Source organism: Trifolium pratense, linkage group LG5 (genome assembly GCF_020283565.1).
Source record: "Trifolium pratense cultivar HEN17-A07 linkage group LG5, ARS_RC_1.1, whole genome shotgun sequence".
NCBI classification, from domain to species: Eukaryota; Viridiplantae; Streptophyta; class Magnoliopsida; order Fabales; family Fabaceae; genus Trifolium; species Trifolium pratense.
In genome coordinates, this window is record NC_060063.1 from 42572651 (window position 1) to 42593179 (window position 20529).

General features: G+C 29.4%; 2 protein-coding genes across 2 annotated transcripts; one reads left to right on the top strand and one right to left on the bottom strand.

Annotated features, from left to right (window-relative positions):
* Positions 1-1443: 1443 nt before the first annotated feature.
* LOC123885826 lies at positions 1444-2591 on the top strand. Its single transcript, XM_045935156.1, has 3 exons — positions 1444-1639; positions 2144-2276; positions 2377-2591. Exons 1-3 carry the CDS (start codon positions 1479-1481, stop codon positions 2431-2433), a joined length of 351 nt encoding a protein of 116 aa, XP_045791112.1. The 5' UTR covers positions 1444-1478; the 3' UTR covers positions 2434-2591.
* A 3678-nt stretch (positions 2592-6269) lies between these two features.
* On the bottom strand, positions 6270-10653 carry LOC123886719 (potassium transporter 5-like). Its single transcript, XM_045936011.1, has 9 exons — positions 10471-10653; positions 10097-10322; positions 9623-9859; positions 9191-9232; positions 8821-9081; positions 8133-8185; positions 7781-7895; positions 7418-7672; positions 6270-7150 (listed from the first exon to the last, which is right to left on the bottom strand). The coding sequence occupies exons 1-9, from the start codon at positions 10651-10653 to the stop codon at positions 6270-6272; spliced, it is 2253 nt and encodes a 750-aa protein (XP_045791967.1).
* Positions 10654-20529: the final 9876 nt, after the last annotated feature.

Genomic DNA, 20529 nt, shown 5'->3' on the forward strand with positions numbered 1-20529 from the left:
CCGATATTATTTAAATAATAAGAGAAAAAATCCATGATGGAGAACAAGAGCACATGCTCAGATTTTTGATAAATCAAGCATGTGCCCTGCTTCTCCAGCATGGTTCAATCTCCTCGATTGTTTTCATGGTTCTATATCAATAACATTTTTGATCAAGCCACTGCATACTGTTTTCATTCTATAAAGATCTTAGAGAATTGAATAGAGAAATAGAAACATCGTATTATATATATATATACATATCTTTGATGAATGAATATTGCAAAAGTAATGTGTTTCACATGAAGAGTAACATGTAATTTTACACAGTTGATTAATTAAAGTATGATATATAGTTAGTAGTTACAACTTACATGTGTATTGGGCTGGCAACCATTTTCTTGGTTCAGAAGGGTGGTTCAACTTTAGTGTCTTTAAAAAAATCACTTTGTATAATGAAATGGCATATGGTAATTAATTAAAATGGATTTGTTGAGGTGCTGTTGAAATTTGACAACCAAAAATTAGCCACAACACCCACCAATGTCTTGCAATTGATGAATTAACTTTTTTTTACCTTAATCCATACCCCCTCCAACTTTTAATTATAAACAAATATTTATTTTTTAAATTTATTAAATAACTGATATATTTGATATTTTAAAATTAAATATATCAGTTATTCAATAAATTAAAATTTTTTTTTTACCCGGACTAAAAAATACACTTTTTTTTTTATGGATTAATACACAAAAGTTATTACCAAGTACTACTACATCCGCAATCTAACCCAACCAGTGGTCTTATGAGAGTATAGTAGGTAGACAAACATAAATAAGAAAGAAAAAAAACTTAGATAGTAGATGCACCAAACAACTAGGGATTTAATAATGATCTTATAATAATTATTAATATGCACCAAATAACTAAGTACTCCATCCGCAATCTAACATTCTAACCCAACCAGTAGTTTTAATAATGATTTTATAAACATGAAGAGTAATATGTATTTTTTTAATAGATAGATGAAATGACAAAGTTATTATAAGCTTTTACACATAAGTGGAAGAGTCGAAGTTTGAACTTCGGTCGTGACGTCCAACTTAATGATTTGATGGTAAAATAAATGTCCCTTCATCATGTACTTAGGATCTGTTTGATTTAATTTTTAAAAACTGTTTTTAATTTTTATTTTAAAAACTTGAAAAGAAAAAAAAAAGGTTTTACTAATAGAGTTATGCTTACGGGGACGGTACTATCATAATATTATATCCCTCTATCGTTTGAACAAAGAGATTTTTTTTTTCGTCAAGTAATTTAGTGCATATAATTTTACTTTTTAAAGTAAATAAGTGGAAGTATCATAAATTCAATCTCGGTTCTGCATATATCATACAATATTCCTACTAATTGACCTATGTTAATACAGACGAAGATGTCATTGTAACAATAATAGTAAAATAAGCCACTCGATTTAGTCTAAGTGTGATCAGTCGCTGATGGCAGCGTCGTTTAGGTGGTTATTACAACTACACAAAGACGTTCCAAAAGCCGCTAGTTTCTACTCAGAAGGCTTAGATTTCACTGTCAACGTTTGCACTCTCCGTTGGGCTGAACTTCAATCTGGTCCTCTTAAGCTTGCTCTCATGCATTCTCCCATGTAATTTTCTTCACTCTTTGCTCATTCTTTCTTTTCATCATAATGCCATTGCCCACCACATGTTCGATAATTTGTCTCTATAATGTAAGCATAATCATAATGTTTCTGTTAAGTCTAATCTTGACAGCGGCATTATTACTTACATCTGTAGCACCGATACTTTAAATTGAATGTGTGGTGTCTTAGACACATATCGTTGTATAATTTTCAAAACCTAATTTTGTTGATTTTGGATAATTACATTTGAATGGAAGGCGGCAAACGGGTAACAAACTGCGGTACTAACCCTTTTTTAATATAATGTTTAGTGTCTAACATATGTTGGTGTCTAATTTAATGTCTTTAGTGTTTGACATGTCGGACACCAACAATATTAACAAGTTATTTCAATTTCTCTAATTATTATAAAAATGTCGAATCATGTATTAATTTTTCTTCACTAAAAATATTTAGACCATTTCTCGTTTTGGAGAATTGTTTGTGAATTGTGATTGAAATTGACAGTGACCAAAGCACACAGAAGGGATACACTTCGCTTCTTTCATTTACAGTGACAGATATCAACAGTACTGTGACTAAACTTATAGCATTAGGAGCTGAACTTGATGGAACTATCAAACATGAAGTACATGGAAAGGTACTATATATCATGATGAAATCATGCAATGCTATGCTATGCTACTAGTTTTGGAAATATTTTTCATAGCCTTAATAATGTGATTTATCTTTGTGATTAGGTTGCAGCTATGAGGTGCATTGATGGACATGTCTTAGGCCTCTTTGAACCTGCTTAAGATACTAGAAATTGTAATCAACTAGGCTGTTGTTGTTGCTTCTTTTCCTTTTCTTTTTTTTTGTTTCCCATATGGTGTTTTAATTCACTATTGTTTGAAGAATAATTGTGATGTTGAGAAAAGTAAAGCAAGGTTTCAATTTTTCTTAAAAACTTATGTTAGCAACATGAAAAGTAACTCTCTTTACTATATCATTTGGTTATATTATATTGAGTTGGTTTATTTATCATCACTAATAGTGAAGTTCTAAAGTTTATTTATCATCACTAATTAATATAGTGAAGTTCAAAAATTGTGGTTTTCTTCTATATTATATGGAATCATCTACTCATATTCACTATTTATTAAAGGGTGGTTCAACCTTCTATACCTGCACTCTGGGAATGAAAAAAAAAAAAGAGAAAAGAAATATCAGTAACGTTTTGATGTATTAAGTCACTCATTGTTTCATTTCTTTAAGTAGCAACTTTAGAGAGTTGAATTGAGAACATAGTTTTAATAATGATTTTATAAATAGGAAGGGTAATATGTAAAAAAAGTTTGGTACATAAAAGAAATGAAAAAGTTATTATATATTTTCATACATAAGTGGAAAAATCGAAGTTCGAACTCCGGTCACAATGTTCGACCTAATAATTTTGACATTTTTTATCAGTTGAACTATAACTTGTGAATGAGTAATATGCAATTTTATATGGCTTATTAATTAAATTTTGGTTCACTTTGGCTCTGTTTGGTAAAGTCAGATTTTAAGCTTATAGTTTTTATCTTATAAAGTGTATGACAAAAAAAAAGATGGGTTTTATAAATGTTTTTTAAAAAGAGCTTATAACTTACTTTTTAAATATTATTTCAAGTAGTTTATGAGCTTATAACTTATCATTTTGTCTTCCAATTTCATTCCTGCAACCTTACTTGAAAAAAATTAAATATTAATTAAACATACATTTTTTATGGGAGATTCAGTCCATTTTTGGACTGTTTTGGTGCATTTTTTTTATTTACTTTTTATCAATAGAATTCAATTTAATTCTCACATCAACGCAAGTCTATGGCGAGTCTTTTTTTTAACAAACTTTTATTTATTGCATATGAGTCCCCCATCAAGTAAATATTCATTTACAATTTGCAAACAAAAAGCAAATTTTATTTCAATTTAAAACAAACATAATATAATTTATAATGTTTTTTATTTAACCAAATTAAAAATGAAATTGAAAACCCTAAATCCCAAATTCCACTTTTTCTTCCTCTCCATCTTCTTGTTCTAAAAACCCACGACAAATTTAACCTTATATACATTTGTCCCCATCAGAAATTCCATCTATTTCACTCACTCAGTTGCGCTATCAAGCAATCCACCAACGTAATGAACAACGACGAATTCATTTTCTTCATTACGTTTTTTCGAATTCGTCCAACCTTCACTCCTGCCCTCAAGCTTCGTTCCAACAAATTTCACTTCTGCCCTCAAGCTTCGTTCCAGAATGATGCCAGCAAGATGATTTTAGTTTTTTATGAACTTGTAATTTTTGGCTTTTTGTTAATCGACTCAGTTATCAAACATGAGTTGTGAGACTAAACACATACTTGACATTTTCTCTTTATTCATCACTGGAGTTATAAATTGGATGTTGGAATTAACATATAGACTCTCATGTACTTCTTCCATTGGCGAACGAAAACGATTGAAAACAAATTTATATACAGACAACAAATTGAAAACGAAAGGTAACTAACACAATTGAAAATCAAATTTATATACAGACAACAAATTATATACAGAAAACAAATTAAAGCATAAACCCTAATTCCCAAATTGAAATCAAATTGATTCTTAATAAATAATTACACGTAAATATAACAAACATTTCAGTTTCAATCTCACCGTCGAATGAAGTTCCGCTTGCGAAAACGATGATGAACGCAGGTGATGAACAGAGAAGTTTCAATTTTAGTGATTTTGATGAACGCATGTGATGAACAGAGAAGTTTCAATTTTAGCGATTTTGTGACTTGGTGATGAACAGAGAAGTTTCAATTTTAGTGATTTTTGTGACTTTGTTGTTTTTTGTTTCAATTTTAGTTGTAATTTTGTTTTAATTGATTTACAATCACAATTAAAGTTAAAAACAATTTAAACATTGGGGTAATTTTGTAACTTTTAATATGGTAGGGACTTGGTTGAAATATTATTTAATATAAAAGATACATGGTAGGTACCATATAAGTGGTTTGTACCATATAATTCAAAGTGAGTCAATACTGCATCCCCGTTGTCCGTTGATCAGTTAGGACTGCACCAAAATAGTCTAAATAAGGATTGCACGGATGACGTTCAGTCATTTAGTAATTTTTATTATAATTTTATAGCTTTTTAGTTATTTTTTGGAGTAATTCATGGTCAAAGAAAAGAAGATTTGAAGAAAAATAACATATCAAGAGTTTGAAGACTAAAAGATCGAAAAAAGAAAAACACTTAGAAAAATTCCAAAGATTTAATGATGTGAAATATGTGAGGTTGTTGTATTCTTCGCGCCCCCACCCAGTTTCCATCGAAGCGCGATTTGCCACTAATTCTTGAGCATGACACCAGCACGCGTGTAAGCATGACATCATCAGCTTTCTATGATAATGAGAATTAACGAGCATAAATCTTTCTATGAATTTGAATTGACCTAAGACATTAGGAAATTATTTTTATGGAAAAGGGTTCTTAGTCATTAACACTGGTCTGAACTATTTAGTTAATTCATCGTGACAATAAGAGTGAAAAGGTAGCTTAGGACCACATTTACCAAATCATGAAGAGGAAGTGAATCGAAATTCTATTAATCTCTTTAATCATTTGCAATCATCACTTTTAATTTTAATTGTTTTATAAACCAACTTTGCTTAGCAAATCCCCTTGCATTTACAATCCTAAATACAATACAGTTGTCTTGTCGAGATTGAAACAATCCCTGTGGATACGAATTTAATTTATTACTTAGCGATAAATTAGTACACTTGCTAATTTTGTCATCATGCACCATAGAATTTTTCTTTTTTATGTCATTTCATACTCAACCAGTTAGCTTATTCACTATAAGTTAGGTTCAACCGCTAATTTTTCGAACACTGCAAATATTGATTTTAATTATGATTTTACGTTATTAATTTTAGTTTTGGAATTTTTTTATTTAAAAAAGTCGTTTTATTAAGTATTTTCTTAGATATTTTTAGAAGCCTAGCAATTTATTTGGACCAAGAAAATTAAAATATGGAAAATGAGAAACAGAAAACAAAAATATACATATATTGCAATAAGTTTAAAGTTTTTTTTTTTTTATAAAACATTAGCGTGCAAAGGCATCACATGATAATTATGACATCCCAACTATGTTGGCACCCCATAATCATCACCTATCATTTGCAGCACCCTAATAAATTTATTAAAAAGAAAGAAAAAGAGACAAACTTGGGGGGACTAGACCAAAACCCAAGGAAACAATAAGACAAGGAACCTACCACTACCTCATTAAAAACCTTTTCTGAAAAACCCCAAGAGATAAAACCAAGGATAGGGAAAAAGAGTGCAGTGGAAGACCCATTAAATTACTAATATAATCTCCTTGAACACTCGGCGAAACATTGTCCCACCAGTAAAAACCATTAACATTAATGCCTAAAGCAGTCATTCGATCTGCACAACAATTCCCTTCACGATAAATGTGAGTCGCTCTAAAATGCATATGCATGGTTTTACATTTACAAATTTTACATATATTGCAATAAGTTTAAAGATAAAGTAAGTATGTAGCACTAATTTAATATAAATCTTCATTTCTTGTGCATCATATTTCATATGTCATTCCAACCTTGAGAAGCTTTCTACGAGGGATAGCCATCAACTCATCCCTTTGTTGAAAGTTCCTTCTCAAAAAGGTATATGTATTAACAATAATCTTATTCAAAATTGATGATTTTGGATTTGCCACTACGTCTATTTCCCCTAACATATACACCACACCTTTCCCCAATGCCTCATCTATAAACTTTATCTCATTTTCAATTCCTTCAACCACACCTGGTGATTGAATTGAATCAAGCTCGGACATATAATTACTTTCTTGTATAATAAATTCCTTTAGATATTGCACCAATTGTGACTCAAACTCCATATAATTTCCAATTACATCATTGTAACCATGTCTTACAATGCAACGGAATATTTTGCATTCTTTTGGCTCCACGTATCGAAAGAGAAACCTCTCTTCCAATACAACATTGCTAATTGGAATTGCTTTCATGGAAACAAACACAACAACTGAATGAATTGTTGGTATGTTAGCAATGAAGTGAGCGAATATTGGAGGAATTCCTTGTACAAGCTCAGAATATAAAACTCCGAATCCATGGATGCGATTCGTGCTTAGGTCATTCACCAATTTTATTAAACTCTCAGAGGAAACTTTGTTGTTGAGTTCAAACATGTATTTTTCTTTTTGTGCATAAAACCATATTCCCATTACAATAGTGAAGATGATTGCAGATACTAGAGGAAGAAAACCACCTTCTTTGAACTTTACCATTTGTGATGACAAATACAACAACTCAATGCAACCAAATGGGATAGAAAATAGAGCTACTTGCCATATGTTTTTCTTCCATACAATCAACATTACAATGGAAACCAAAAAAGTTGTGATCGTCATATCACAAACTATTGCAACCCCTACATCAAAACAAATTACCATAAAATAAAAGTGTGAATTTCGGCCAAGTGTGATATCAATGAATATGGATTTTATGTAGGGAAGACATGGTGCAGTGTATTATACACCTTTTGATTGAAATCAAATGACACAGATTTAACACAATAAAATATCTTGATCTGATTCAATGGATGAGATTCAACTGCGGTCATTATTAGACTGCAGAGAATCCATATCCGATATAAATGTGTGTGTGCGCGCGTGAGAGAGAGAGAGAGAAGAATTACCGTATGCATTGCTAAGCTTTTCCGAGGTTCTGAAGAGAATAGTAACTGCAATACATGCAAACATGAACATATAGTTGATTGCAGGAATATAAACTTGGCCTTCATGTGTAGCGGAAGTATGTACAACCTTAACCCTTGGAAAACAACCCATACTTAAAGCTTGAGATGCAATGGAAAATGCTCCTGAAACTATTGCTTGACTTGCTATGATGGAGGCAATAACAGCAATAACAAATGTTGGCCAATACAAAGGACCTATATGAAACAAAGTAATTCACACATATTAAATTTTTAATAATTTAATAAAATAAATTTTAAATGTGTATATACATATCAATGAATCTTTAAAAATTAATATTGTACCTGGTATACATGCATAAAAAATATTTGATACAGTGTTAGGGAACTTTCGGAGATATGCTGCTTGTCCACTATATGCTGCCAATATTGCTGGAAGTGTAATAAAAGAGAAACTAATCTGCAACATATATATTATAACATCAATAATGGAACTATGTAATTATAATAACAATATCTAATTTTAGTATGAAAAATTTTATATTATAGAAAATCACCACATTTTTTTTGTCATTATTATTGATTAACGGAGGGAGTACTTACACAATAATTGATCACAAAGATTACTCATGATTTAAATAATTTTGTTTTTCATTTTAGCATAAAAATTAATCTGATTTTATTAATGCATGCTTACTTGAATGGCTCGAACACTGAAGTGACCCAAGTCAGCAAACATGGCTTCACATCCTGAAATTATTTATAAATAAATATATTTGAATAATCAAAAAATGATATAACCCAAATAAAAATATTAACAATTGTGGTTTGTCTAATATGAACCTTACTAAAAATATTAAATATATATATATATATATATATATATATATATATATATATATATATATATTTTGTGTAGATATTTCCATTATCCAATTAAATCTTTCACATAATGTCTCTCTTTAATTCTTATATAGTCTTCCCAAACAAAAGATCTTAGATCATTTTTCACATTCTTCTTTTTGTTATTACTCCGCTTCTAAATTCAAAATTTAAATTTGTATTTCAATATCGACTAATTTTTGTCTACAGACATTATCTCTCAATCAATATTTAAAGGTTAAATTTTTTACTTTGTCAATTTTACTTTTGTCTTCTATTTATAGTAGTAATGGTTTTTTGTTGTATTGACTAAAAAAAAAGATATTCATTTAATTTTGTTAGCAAAATAAATCAAACATCATGGAATGGAGTTCAATTCTCAACTCTTGCATATAGAGAATATTCGAATGGAAGATGAGAAATCATCTTGTATACCAAACAAGTTCAAAGATTAATTAGTATTAAACGACAGTGAAACTTCATATCTGATATGTGAGCTATACCTGAGATGCATAAAAATATTCCACCAAGTGACATCCATGCTTTTTTACCATCACGTTGAAAGTAATTAACAATATATTTTGGATTAATAGCACGTAATACCCCAACATCATATTTGAACAAGTTGTAAAGACCAGTTCCTCCAATTAATATAAACCATATGGTTATAATTGGAGCGAATGAAAATCCTACTTTATCAGTACCAAATCTTTGCACCATAAAAAGAGAGACCAATATCACTATAGTGATACCGACAACATAATCTGAAAAATAAGAAATATGTATATCACTATAGAGAGATCAATATTTTTCTTCGTTAAAAAAAAAATTATAATAGTTATTAGACAATAAATAATTAAATAAATAAATTACCTTGACCTAATTTAGAACTGATACCGCTTACCGCAGAAATAACTGCACATATAGAATTGAACAAAATATTGTTGTCAAGTCCATCCAATATAAAAAAATGGTCAATATAATTGCATATATATTATATATTATCATTTTTTTTTCATGTCACACTTTTTGTGTCATTATTATTGTAAGACTAATCACTGTGTTCATTCAATTAATTAATTATTAATTAGAGTGGTCAATTTAATTACTTAATAATCAGCAATTTGTATTGATTTGCATTTAATGCTAACACACCCTTCATAACCTCAAAAAAGATAAATTATTATACTAAATTATATTTTTTAACAAGTACATATGAAACTTTATACTTTTACTTGTGACTACGGATTAAAATTCAATAGACAAGTGTAAATTAAAACAAGAAAATGATAGTTAATACTTAACCTGACATTGGTGGAGTGAAAAATCCATCTCCTATAACCATAGTAGTTCCCAAAATAGTCATAAATAAAAAAAGCACACGTGCAAAATAATTGTTTTCAAGCTTTTGCTTCAACTTTTGATTACTAGAAAGTGTTTCTAGTTTGTAATTAGAAAGCTGCATGTCTTCTGGTTGTTGATTTGGAATCAAACTCACTTTGGCATGTCTACATAGTAGTGAATATAGTGCAAACGCCCCACCTAAATAAAAACACAAAACATGTAATACCGTGTACATGTACATATCCACATAATATGTGTATCGGAGTGTTCACCTTATTATTAATATAAAAAACATGTAATCATTTATAGAAAAATAACAAAATTAAGATATATAAAATAGGGAGTTCAACTATTTAATATATATCCATTTTTATTTTTATTTAAACAATATATAAAATAAATAAAAGGAACATAAAGCAATTTAATTTATCTTACCATTGCCATTGTCGTTAGCCAAAAGTACAATAAAACAATATTTGAGCAATGGGAAGACCAAAATGGTATAATATATGATAGATAAGACCCCAAGAATGTCATCACTATGATCAATAGTACCATTTGTGAATGAGCTTGCAAACACATAAAGTGGAGATGTTCCAATATCACCATATACAACTCCCAAGCTTTGAAATGCTAATGATAAAGTTGCCATCCAACTCAACTATTCAAAAGAAACAATTTGTCAATAAAATAAATAGATTCAAGAAAAGGTGTCTATTATACAACATAAATTATTTCTTTTTTTTTTTTTTGACGTCATGTAGCCTAGTAATCAATGAGGGAAAAAAAAGAGCAAATGGAAGAAAGACCTCAGAGGAGTGATCAGTGATGCCGGAAACTTTTCCGGCTTCCACATTGAGTGAGTTTAAACGGCAACGGCGAAGCTTCGGAAACGATGTATTTCTCTCTTTGACGCTTGTCTCTATTGTTTCATTACACTTTGTTATCTCTTCTACCTCCATGCCTATAGAATTTGCTTCATCAGTAGCCATCGAAGATCAAGATCCACTCTTAATGTTTTGTTACAAATGAAAATGTTTTGGTCGATATTCTTCTTTAGTGGCACATTGAGTTTATATATTTCATTTCCAGAGCTTCTATTTTCAGTTTATGTTTTGTACTATTAATTGAAAGGATCGGATGTGCGATTTTTTAATAAATATTTTCTATTCATTGTTTCGGGTACATTTTTCATTCATTTTTAATTAATGTCTTAAATTAAACGGTCAATTTTTCATTCATTATAAAATATACTCCTCCTATTACTATTTTAGGACACTCATTATAATCACGCGTTTTGTTATTTTTAGCACACTCATTTTTTCAAAATGAATTAGATTCTTCAAAAAGTCAAATCGGCTTACCATTTAAGTTTTTTTTTAATAAATGATGTAATTGTTTCTTTTTTTTTTGGAAAAATTATGTACAGTAATTTTTTTTTTTACTCATGTAAGTAAATAATTTTTAAAAAATACAGTTGGTCCAAAAATATTAAGTTTATGTATATATATATATATATTTGGTCAACTGAAAATAAACTCACATAATTGTGAGATTCCGGGTTCGAACCCGGGTCATGACGTCCAGCCTAACAATTTCGGCATTTTTATTTGGTGAAATAAATGGGCAAAGCCCCAAAGGAAAAAAACTACAATGTTAGAAGAACATTCCTAGGCATGCAACCAATATAGATATGTGGTCAAAAAGCATACTTTGAAGCTCTCTAGGAGGAATCTCCAAAACATGAATGTCAAAAGAATCAAGAGAGTAACTAAAATTAGCAAGCCAATATGCGCTTCTATTTCCTCGCTCCAAGTATGAGACAAAATGACTTGTCAACTCAAAGGAAGAAGATGTCTAATGCGAAGCACCAAAATCGGGGTGCTTTCATTGAGCTTAACTCTATCAGTCACCATATCTATCAGCACTTTAGAATCACTTTCAACATGGAGATGAGTGATTTCATGCCTCCTAGCAAGATTCATTCCTAAGTATATGCCCCACGTTTCTGCATGAAACGCATCACAAGATCCAATTTTTCGAGAGTAGCCTTTGATCCACTTTCCATTTAAGTCCCTTAACAAACATCCACACCTAGCTGGCTCACCCTATCATTTTGAGATCCATCACAGTTGAGCTTTATCCACTCTTCTTGTGAACTTTTCCAACCAATGTAGATAATGTCACTTTTTCAATTGCTTCAGGGAACATGAGAACACCCTTCAATCTCTTTTGCCACCTTGAGAGTAGTAAAAGTAGGGTCGTGCGGACGTTGAAAACCTTCTTCAAAAATTGATTTGTTTCTCCATATCCACAAGTGCCAACACGCCACCATAAAAGTTGAAATCCAATTCACCTCATAGTCTCCATTAAAATGGTTGGTGATATTCTTGAAGAATATTAAGTTTATATTTAATAATAAAATACATGACGAAAAATAATATGAGGTTGGTATTCATTATAATTACTTGTAAACAATATTCAATATAGTCTTATAAATAGATTTCATATCATAAAATAGAATTATTATTGTATGGTCAAGAGACTAAATTTTTAATAATTTTATAAATAATAAAAAAAGTAATTAATTAATATTTTTTGTTGATAGACGAAATAACAAAGCCATTGAAAACTCACACACACAAAATGAAGTGATCGAAGTTTAAACCCCGGTCATAATATCCTGCAGCAGCAATTTCGACATTTTTACTAGTTAAACTACGATTTATGTACAAATAATTTACTACCTGATATTTTACTTTCATCCGAGTGTGACTAAAAGTGATGTGTTGACCTCACAAGTCACAAGAATATCTCCATAAAATGTTACAAGAACGTGACATTTTATATGTTGTAGTACGAAATTGAACCACCTAATCTCCAATTTCAATACTAGTGTGTGTCGGTTTTGAGATTTTGTAAAAATAAAAGACACAAGAATGACAAGATGTAAAAATAAGAGAGACAAGATATGTGTCAAAAGAAAAAAGAGACAAGATGTATAAACTCAGGGCATGCAGCACCAGTGCACCAGAGTCGGGACCTTCAATTTAAGGAGCCTCAAAAGTTTTTGTTATAATGTAGTAAATACCAGGCTTAATTAGTAAAATAGTCCCTTAAAGATATTTTTGGTTTTAGATTGGTCCCTTAAAGAAAAAAAGGTCCAAATAGGTCCCTTAAAAAAAAAAGTCTGAATAGGTCCCTTAAAGACATCTCCGTTAATCAGTTTGGTCCCTAAAAAGAGGTCTAAATAGGACCAAACTGATTAACGGAGATGTCTTTAAGGGACCTATTCAGACTTTTTTTCTTCTTTAAGGGACCTATTTGGACTTTTTTTTTCTTTAAGGGACCAATCTAAAACCAAAAATATCTTTAAGGGACCATTTTACTAAAGGTTTTAGAGATCAAAAGTACTTACAAAAGTTTTTTTTTTGTCTTTCTATTTTGATGGAAGAGACTAATTTATCAACTCGGCTGCTGTGGGGAAATACCACCAGCATCAAGAATTACAAAAGGATGTAAATAAGCAGAAGCATAATCAACATTGGTGAATACATATTTTGTCATAATTCATCATTAACAATTTATTAAAGCAATATATATTGGTTCATTACTCTAATCCGGCACAAGGCTTACACAGAAAAGAATCAAATTATAAGATAGTTAGCTTAAAAGCCACAAAAACAACAAAAAGAAAAGTCAGAAACCACGAAACTAGTACCCTGAATCCAAATAACCAAAAGACACTTCAAAAGATTGTGCCACCACAAATTTGTTGGATCATCACATTGGGTCTTGAACAATTACATAAATGAATTGAACGATATTTTCTCTTCCACCTTCCCATGAATCTTTTATACCCCTCAATATTCCAATTTTGCCCTTGTAGAAAAATTCGGTTCGCAGAAACCGAATTTTTTCTAGTGCAAATTCAGAGTAAATTTTGGTTTTTAGAAACCGAAATTTGTTTTCAAGGAAAAAAAAACTTCGGTTTCTACGAACCGAAGTTTTTTCAAGGGCAAAATTGGAAATTTAGGGGGGATAAAAGATTCATGGGGGGTGGGGAGAGAAAATATCGAATTGAACACCATATCTTAACCCAAAATCTTAAAGCATTAGGCTCATGGATCATATCACTTATAAGTGCTCAACATCCACTTTTCTATCCAATGTGAGACTCAACCGACACTTAAAATAGCAACAACATTAAAATTATAGAAGAAAAAAAAAACCTATAACCCTAACTTAAAAACAACACTAAGTAGTCCACAAGTTCTAACTCGACTTAATATTTATTTGGTCTACTATCCCATCAAGCTTAATCTCTTTATTTCCAAAAATGTGAGTGTTGTGCGCTTTTCAAATCAACCAAACTAAAGTAAGCCAAATAATATACTCCCTCCGTCCCTTAATATAAGCTCCTATTAGGGTTTTTCACGCATATTAAGAAAAGTCGGTAGTATGATAAATGTGTACTTTTTGGGTATTAAGATTACTAAATTGTCCTTGGTGAAAAGATGTATTTGTAGTTGACTTTTCAGATTTTAATGTAAAGTAGGGTTATGTTTGGAAAAATAATAATAAATGTGTTTAGGAAATTGAAAAGAGGCTTATATTTAGGGACAAATTTTATCTTTGAAATAATGCTTATAATTAGGGACAGAGAGAGTATATATTAGGGTTATGATAACATGTGGCCGAGTCAGAATCCTCTACATTTTGGGAGGAAATGACAATCTCAATTTCCAATCAAGACACCTGAAAATGTAAGATATCAATGACTCGCATTTATTTCTTACACATACTCCCTCCGTCCCAAATTATAAGGGGAAAAAACCCATTTTTTTTGTCCCAAATTATAAGGGAAAAAATCATTTTCAAGAATGTTTTTCCCTTATTCTCATAAAATTAAATGCAAATTGCATTTAATTTTCTCTCTCTCCCCTTTTCTCAATAAACAACAACCAATAAAAATTGGTTTTACATCTTCCTATGCAACTTATTCCAAGAAAAACCCACAAAAACGTATTTCAAATTATCATGTTTTACTTTTTCTTAATAAGTGTGATTTTTTTATTTTCCCTTATAATTTGGGACGGAGGGAGTATCAATTAAAAAATATTAATTTCAGAATAAGTAAAAACCATTTCTTCATCTCGCGACCCTTTTTGTCCTTTGTATGAAAAAAAAAATATGATGAGCATATGAGCTTATAAATAAATCTCTATAAAAATATAAAGTGCATATTGTTATGAATAATATGTAATGAATGTCCATTATTGTGTAGGTTTTCTTGTCCCCTAATTGTGTCCTATAAATAGGACCCCTTTGTTACAATGTAATACACACCTTGAATAGAACAATACAATAGTCTATTCTCTCTTCTCTTTCTCTCCTTCATCTCTTCGTCTCTATTCTTGTTATTCTCTAGGAATAGTTCATAACACGTTATCAGCACGATAGTCTCTCCCCTTTCAAGAAAAGTATAGCAACAAAGGGAAGTGACAATTTTATTTTATGTATGATTTTTTTTATTCTATTCTTTCAGATAATTTTTTGTCTTCTTGTTTTTATATATTGATTCACAAACCTTCGATCCAGAAGTATCGTGGTGAAATTTTTAAAATATGAATCCTGAAGATTCATGGTGTGATAAATTTTAAAATATGAATCCTGAAGATTCATAGTATGATGAAATTTTAAAATATGAATCCTGAAGATTCATAGATATAAGTAAAATGAACATCAATCCCTGAAGGATTGGATAAATAACTGATTGAATATATATTTGATCCGTTATACAGTTCTTAAACAATTTTAAAATCAATTTGTATTACCCACGAATTCCTGAAGAATTCATTACAGATACATCTTTGAAGGATTGTACAATTAGATATATTATAATATAACGAAGAATATGGATTATTCTTATGAGGATTGCATAAAAGATTATTCTTACATTATAACAATATTATATAGTTCCTGAAGAACTTAAAAGAAAAATCAAATTATTTCCTAAGAATTCGAGAAGAATTCAATATACATATCCATGGGATAGCTTTATCGATTTTTATAAAAATTTTGCAATCTACAAATTTCATTGGATTTATTTATTTATTGTTATATTGTACAAAACATAAAAAAATTAAAAAAAAAAATGCATATCATACGCAAATTTTGCATGTATCATATTGAAAAGTATAAACAAATTATTTTTCATACTTTACCTATTCTATGCATATGCCAATTTTTTTTTCAATAACTTACTAATTAATATACGTTACATTATAATTATTATTATAGGTTACATTATAATTATTATTAATTTCATTATGTTACTATTTAATTTGCATTATAAAATTTTATGTTACATTATATTAATATTAATAAAGATAATTGGAATTTTTTATTTGACTGTGTTTATTATGTTTATCTAATTATTTGCTTAATTTTATTTGATGATAGTATCAATGAGAAATGAATGAAAAATCATTCCCAGAAGTGAATGAAGTCCGACCCACTGATGTTATTCCATTCACATAAGTGAATGTAGCAACACACGATTATCATGGACAAAATTGTGGTTATGGTCGTGGTAATAGTCATGGCCCCGGAAAAAAGTGGGAAAATTAGCAAAACTATTGAAAATATATGTGACATTAGCTAGTTCCCGAAGAACAAGAAAAGAAAAAGGGAAAACCTTAATATTGAAGCATCTTTGAATGATTGCTCAAAGAATAAAATTTTCTTGAAGAAATTATGAAGATTATTGTGATCATTATATGAAGATCACTTGTGATATAGTTCTTGAAAAGCTAAAGCTTTAATATTAGCGCATCTTTGATGGATTGCTGAAAGAATGTGCATTTTCTTAACCAATATTATGAATATTATTGGTATAATTTTTGAAGAACAAATAATTTAACCATTCATGAAAGATTGTAAAATTGTGAATTTCTCTAGCCATTATGAATAGAGATTTGTTGTTGAGTTCCTGAAGAACTAATTTTTTTTTACAACATGATTAAAGTCCACATGATCTATTTGATCTTAGTATAAATTGGACCAAAATTAAAAGAACGATTATGTATGTCTCTTGAATATGCTCCTAAAGTAGCAAACTTATGAAAATAATTTCAAAAATATTTGGTTAATCATATTTTAGATTGGTACAATTTCAATAATTATCAATTGAAATGTGAAAGTTTTTACATGATAATTCGACTTTATTTCTCGATGCACAACTTAGTAAGATCTCTATCTATCTATTTTATATTTTACTATGAGGTAGACGATTATTATTCCCTATGAAATATATGCCTAAGAAAAAAGTTACATTTAGCTTTTTATACATTAAACTTTGAATTTATTTTATGGTGATTATGTTTTCTTAAGCTTTGAATACAGTTATTTTCTTAATTACTTATAATTATAATTCGGTTACAGTTTGTAAATATAAACTGGTTTTTAATTATTTTGTTACTTATTTAAATCAATTTATTGATTTTAAATTATTAGATAAAAAAAAAAATTAACTGTTACTGTTTTATAATTCTGCTGAAATCCACATAAACATAATTGTTAGCATGAAAATATTCATTGATATTACTATTTATGAAAAATTAAATTTTATATATTTTCTTTGGAAGGAATTAACTTTTATATTTAGTAGTACAAAAATTATTGAAGGTTCCAGAAGAGCCAATGCATTGTTATATCGAGAAATAAAGTTACGCTTTGCCAATATATTGTATATTTTTAAGTCTTAAAGATTCTTTTTATGTTTGAAGGATATTCGCATAAATGAATATCCTATTGAAACAAGAAATGGATGAGATCTTGTATCTCTATACATTACGAGACATATTATCAACATTTTCCTCTAGTTTGGGGTATATTTATATATATTTGTGCAATTGAAGCACATGTTCTTGTAAACCAGAAGTTTACAAATCATAATAAGTTTGTAATTGGCAAGATCAGTTGAGTCATCTCTGATCTATTATGATGCGAAAAGTTTCTATGGATATGTATTGAATGGCCAGAAGTTCATTCAATCTAATATTTTTTTGTGTATTACTAGCTCGCAAAGAAAATTGATAAATTAAGAAAACGAGCGTCTCTTATTTTTTAGAATATATATAAGGTGATATTTGTAAATCAATACACCGATCATGTGGACCGATTAGATTTCTAAAATTTGAATTGTTGCATCAACCAAATGGTCATATGTATGTTTGTTATAAACTCACAACCAGAAGTTTGTGAGATTATTTTTAAGAGATCATTTTATATATATTATTCTAGAAAGTATTTGATAAATATCATATGTTAATTGAAATTTATACCAAACATCTTATGAAATATGTTCATACAAACAAAAAAATAATGGACCTGAAGATCCATTCTAAGTTATAGTTTGGAACATTCAAACATGTATGTTGAGATATTGAATAGCATCATGCCAACAAATTATTATATACATAAGCTCTCCCCTAATTTATTTGAATTTTAGTTTATAAACATATTTTCCCATATAAACATTTTTGGATGTGTTGGGTACGTTTCAATTGCTCCAATATAATGCATTTAAATGGGTAGTAAAAGAATATTGGGAAAATAATTTTTATATGAATCTCCAAAGTGAGCCAATAATTGGAGATTTTTTTACAGCTTTATGGGCTGATTATCAATTGGTGAATTAGTTTTCCCAATATTAGGGGGAGATAATAAGCAGCTAAAAATATGAACTAGAAGTTCAATTGAAATGTTTTGAAATAAATTAATAATTGTTATTTTGATCCTCTTAGAAATCAATATGAACCAGAAGTTCAAAAGATAACTCATTTGCAAAGTTTATGAAATCAATCAACAGCTGCTAATGCTCCAATAAAAATGAATGTCCCTGTTGGACAATCTAATATTGCAAATGATTCCTAACCACGCGTGAAGCATGGTAAGCAAATCGGTTCCAAAGATAAAAATCCTCAAATAAGAAAAGGAGCTAAAAACAAAGATGACCCGAGTGAGGATATGAAAATAGTATTTGACATAATTAATTTTTCAGTTCCAGAAGAACTTATCAGGTACCTGTAATTTACGAAAATATAGAGATCTCGACAAACTATGTCATGAATGGAATACGATGGAACCGAGATGAAGTCAACGTTGACAATATTTTTGCACATAATAAAGCGCTATATATGTGATAAATGACAATGAGGATCATAAATCAAAGTCTATTAAGGATTATAGACAATGAAATGATTGACTAAATAAGATAGACGCAATTGATACAAAATTAAACTAGCTTTGCAAAGCGAAATGTTTTTGGACCAGTAGTCCATTTCATCTGCAGATGGAGATAAATCGATATGAATAAGTTTTCAAGAGAAAAATAATAAAAACAAAATGTTTAGAATTTGAATTGTTTATCAAGTATATTGATAAATGTCAATCATTGATTTTCAAGAAGCATATTCACCTGAAGTGAATTCAAAAAATTAATTAAGTTGAGTAGCATCTGAAATACTCAATTCATGTGAAATATGTGTTTTAACGTATTTTACTGGCTCACTTGATAATGATGATCCCTGAAGGATTTAGTTATATTTGACAATAAATTATTTATATCCGAGGCTTATATTAATGATAAAATATCATCTAGACTCCCGAAGAGCTTATGAGATATTCTCATTTAAATTTATAATTTAAATAAGATTATATAGCAAAAGTATTAAAACAGTTTGACATTGACAAATCTAATTTGTTGTATACTAAAAATGGTTGCAATGTCATTTGATGTGTCACGCCTCAAGAAAATGATGAACAATTTGAATTGGTCCTGAAGTACCATATCTTAATTCAATTAAGCTCACTAATATATTTGCTATAATTTCGTAGTATTTTATTTTTGCCTATTCATCCAACCCAAATATTGAAGTAAAGCAAAACATAGAATTATTTATACTTTAAAGAAACAACAATATCATCCAATCATGTGAAGATTTTAGCACTACATCAAGCAAGCTGAGAAGATGTTTTTGTTGAAGATTGTAATTCAACACATACAAGAAATTCGTTGTTTTATTACAAAATGATGGTTCCTGCAACAACTCAACATGAAGATAATATCAGACGCAGTGCTAATTTAGAGAAGAGTATAATAAAGAAGATATGACAGAATTTTCTACAGAGTCAACTTTTAGTAAAACTTTGGAGCAGCTAGTACAGAAGATTATTTGATTTTTCATCTCATGTATAATAATTGTCTTTATGAGGGGGAGATATAAATATGTTCTGCACTCTTTTTCCCTTCACCGTGGTTTTGTCCCACTGGGTTTTCCTGGTAAGGTTTTTAATGAGGCAGTTCACACACAAATGATGATGTACACTTTTTCCTTCACTAGAGTTTTTTTTTTAGAGAAAGAATATCCTTCATGGACATTCAAGGGGGAGTGTTATGAATAATATGTAATGAATGTCCATTATTGTGTAGGTTTTCTTGTCCCCTAATTGTGTCCTATAAATAGGACCCCTTTGTTACAATGTAATACACACCTTGAATAGAACAATACAATAGTCTATTCTCTCTTCTCTTTCTCTCCTTCATCTCTTCTTCTCTATTCTTGTTATTCTCTAGGAATAGTTCATAACACATATGTAATTTTTTTTATAAATAAGATTTTATTTTGTTAATTTTTTTTTCTTGGTTAAAGAGATTTGGTTTTGTTAATTAGTACATATTAATTACTTGTAATTTTTTAATATTTTAATAATTTATAATTATATGATTAGTTGTGTGTAATCATTAATTAATATTTGACTTAGCTAAGAATTTCTCATAAACTCAATAAGCCACTAATGAA

Bases quoted from the DNA above. Each gene is read 5' to 3' on its own strand.
- LOC123886719 (XM_045936011.1), bottom strand. From the start codon at position 10,653: ATGGCTACTGATGAAGCAAATTCTATAGGCATGGAGGTAGAAGAGATA. The intron at 9,860-10,096 runs GTAAGATAAATT...GTTTTTATTTAG, and splicing joins GGCTAACGACAATGGCAATG to GTGGGGCGTTTGCACTATAT. The intron at 9,233-9,622 runs GTTAAGTATTAA...CTATATGTGCAG, and splicing joins TTTCACTCCACCAATGTCAG to TTATTTCTGCGGTAAGCGGT.
- LOC123885826 (XM_045935156.1), top strand. From the start codon at position 1,479: ATGGCAGCGTCGTTTAGGTGGTTATTACAACTACACAAAGACGTTCCA. The intron at 1,640-2,143 runs GTAATTTTCTTC...TGAAATTGACAG, and splicing joins GCTCTCATGCATTCTCCCAT to TGACCAAAGCACACAGAAGG. The intron at 2,277-2,376 runs GTACTATATATC...CTTTGTGATTAG, and splicing joins AACATGAAGTACATGGAAAG to GTTGCAGCTATGAGGTGCAT.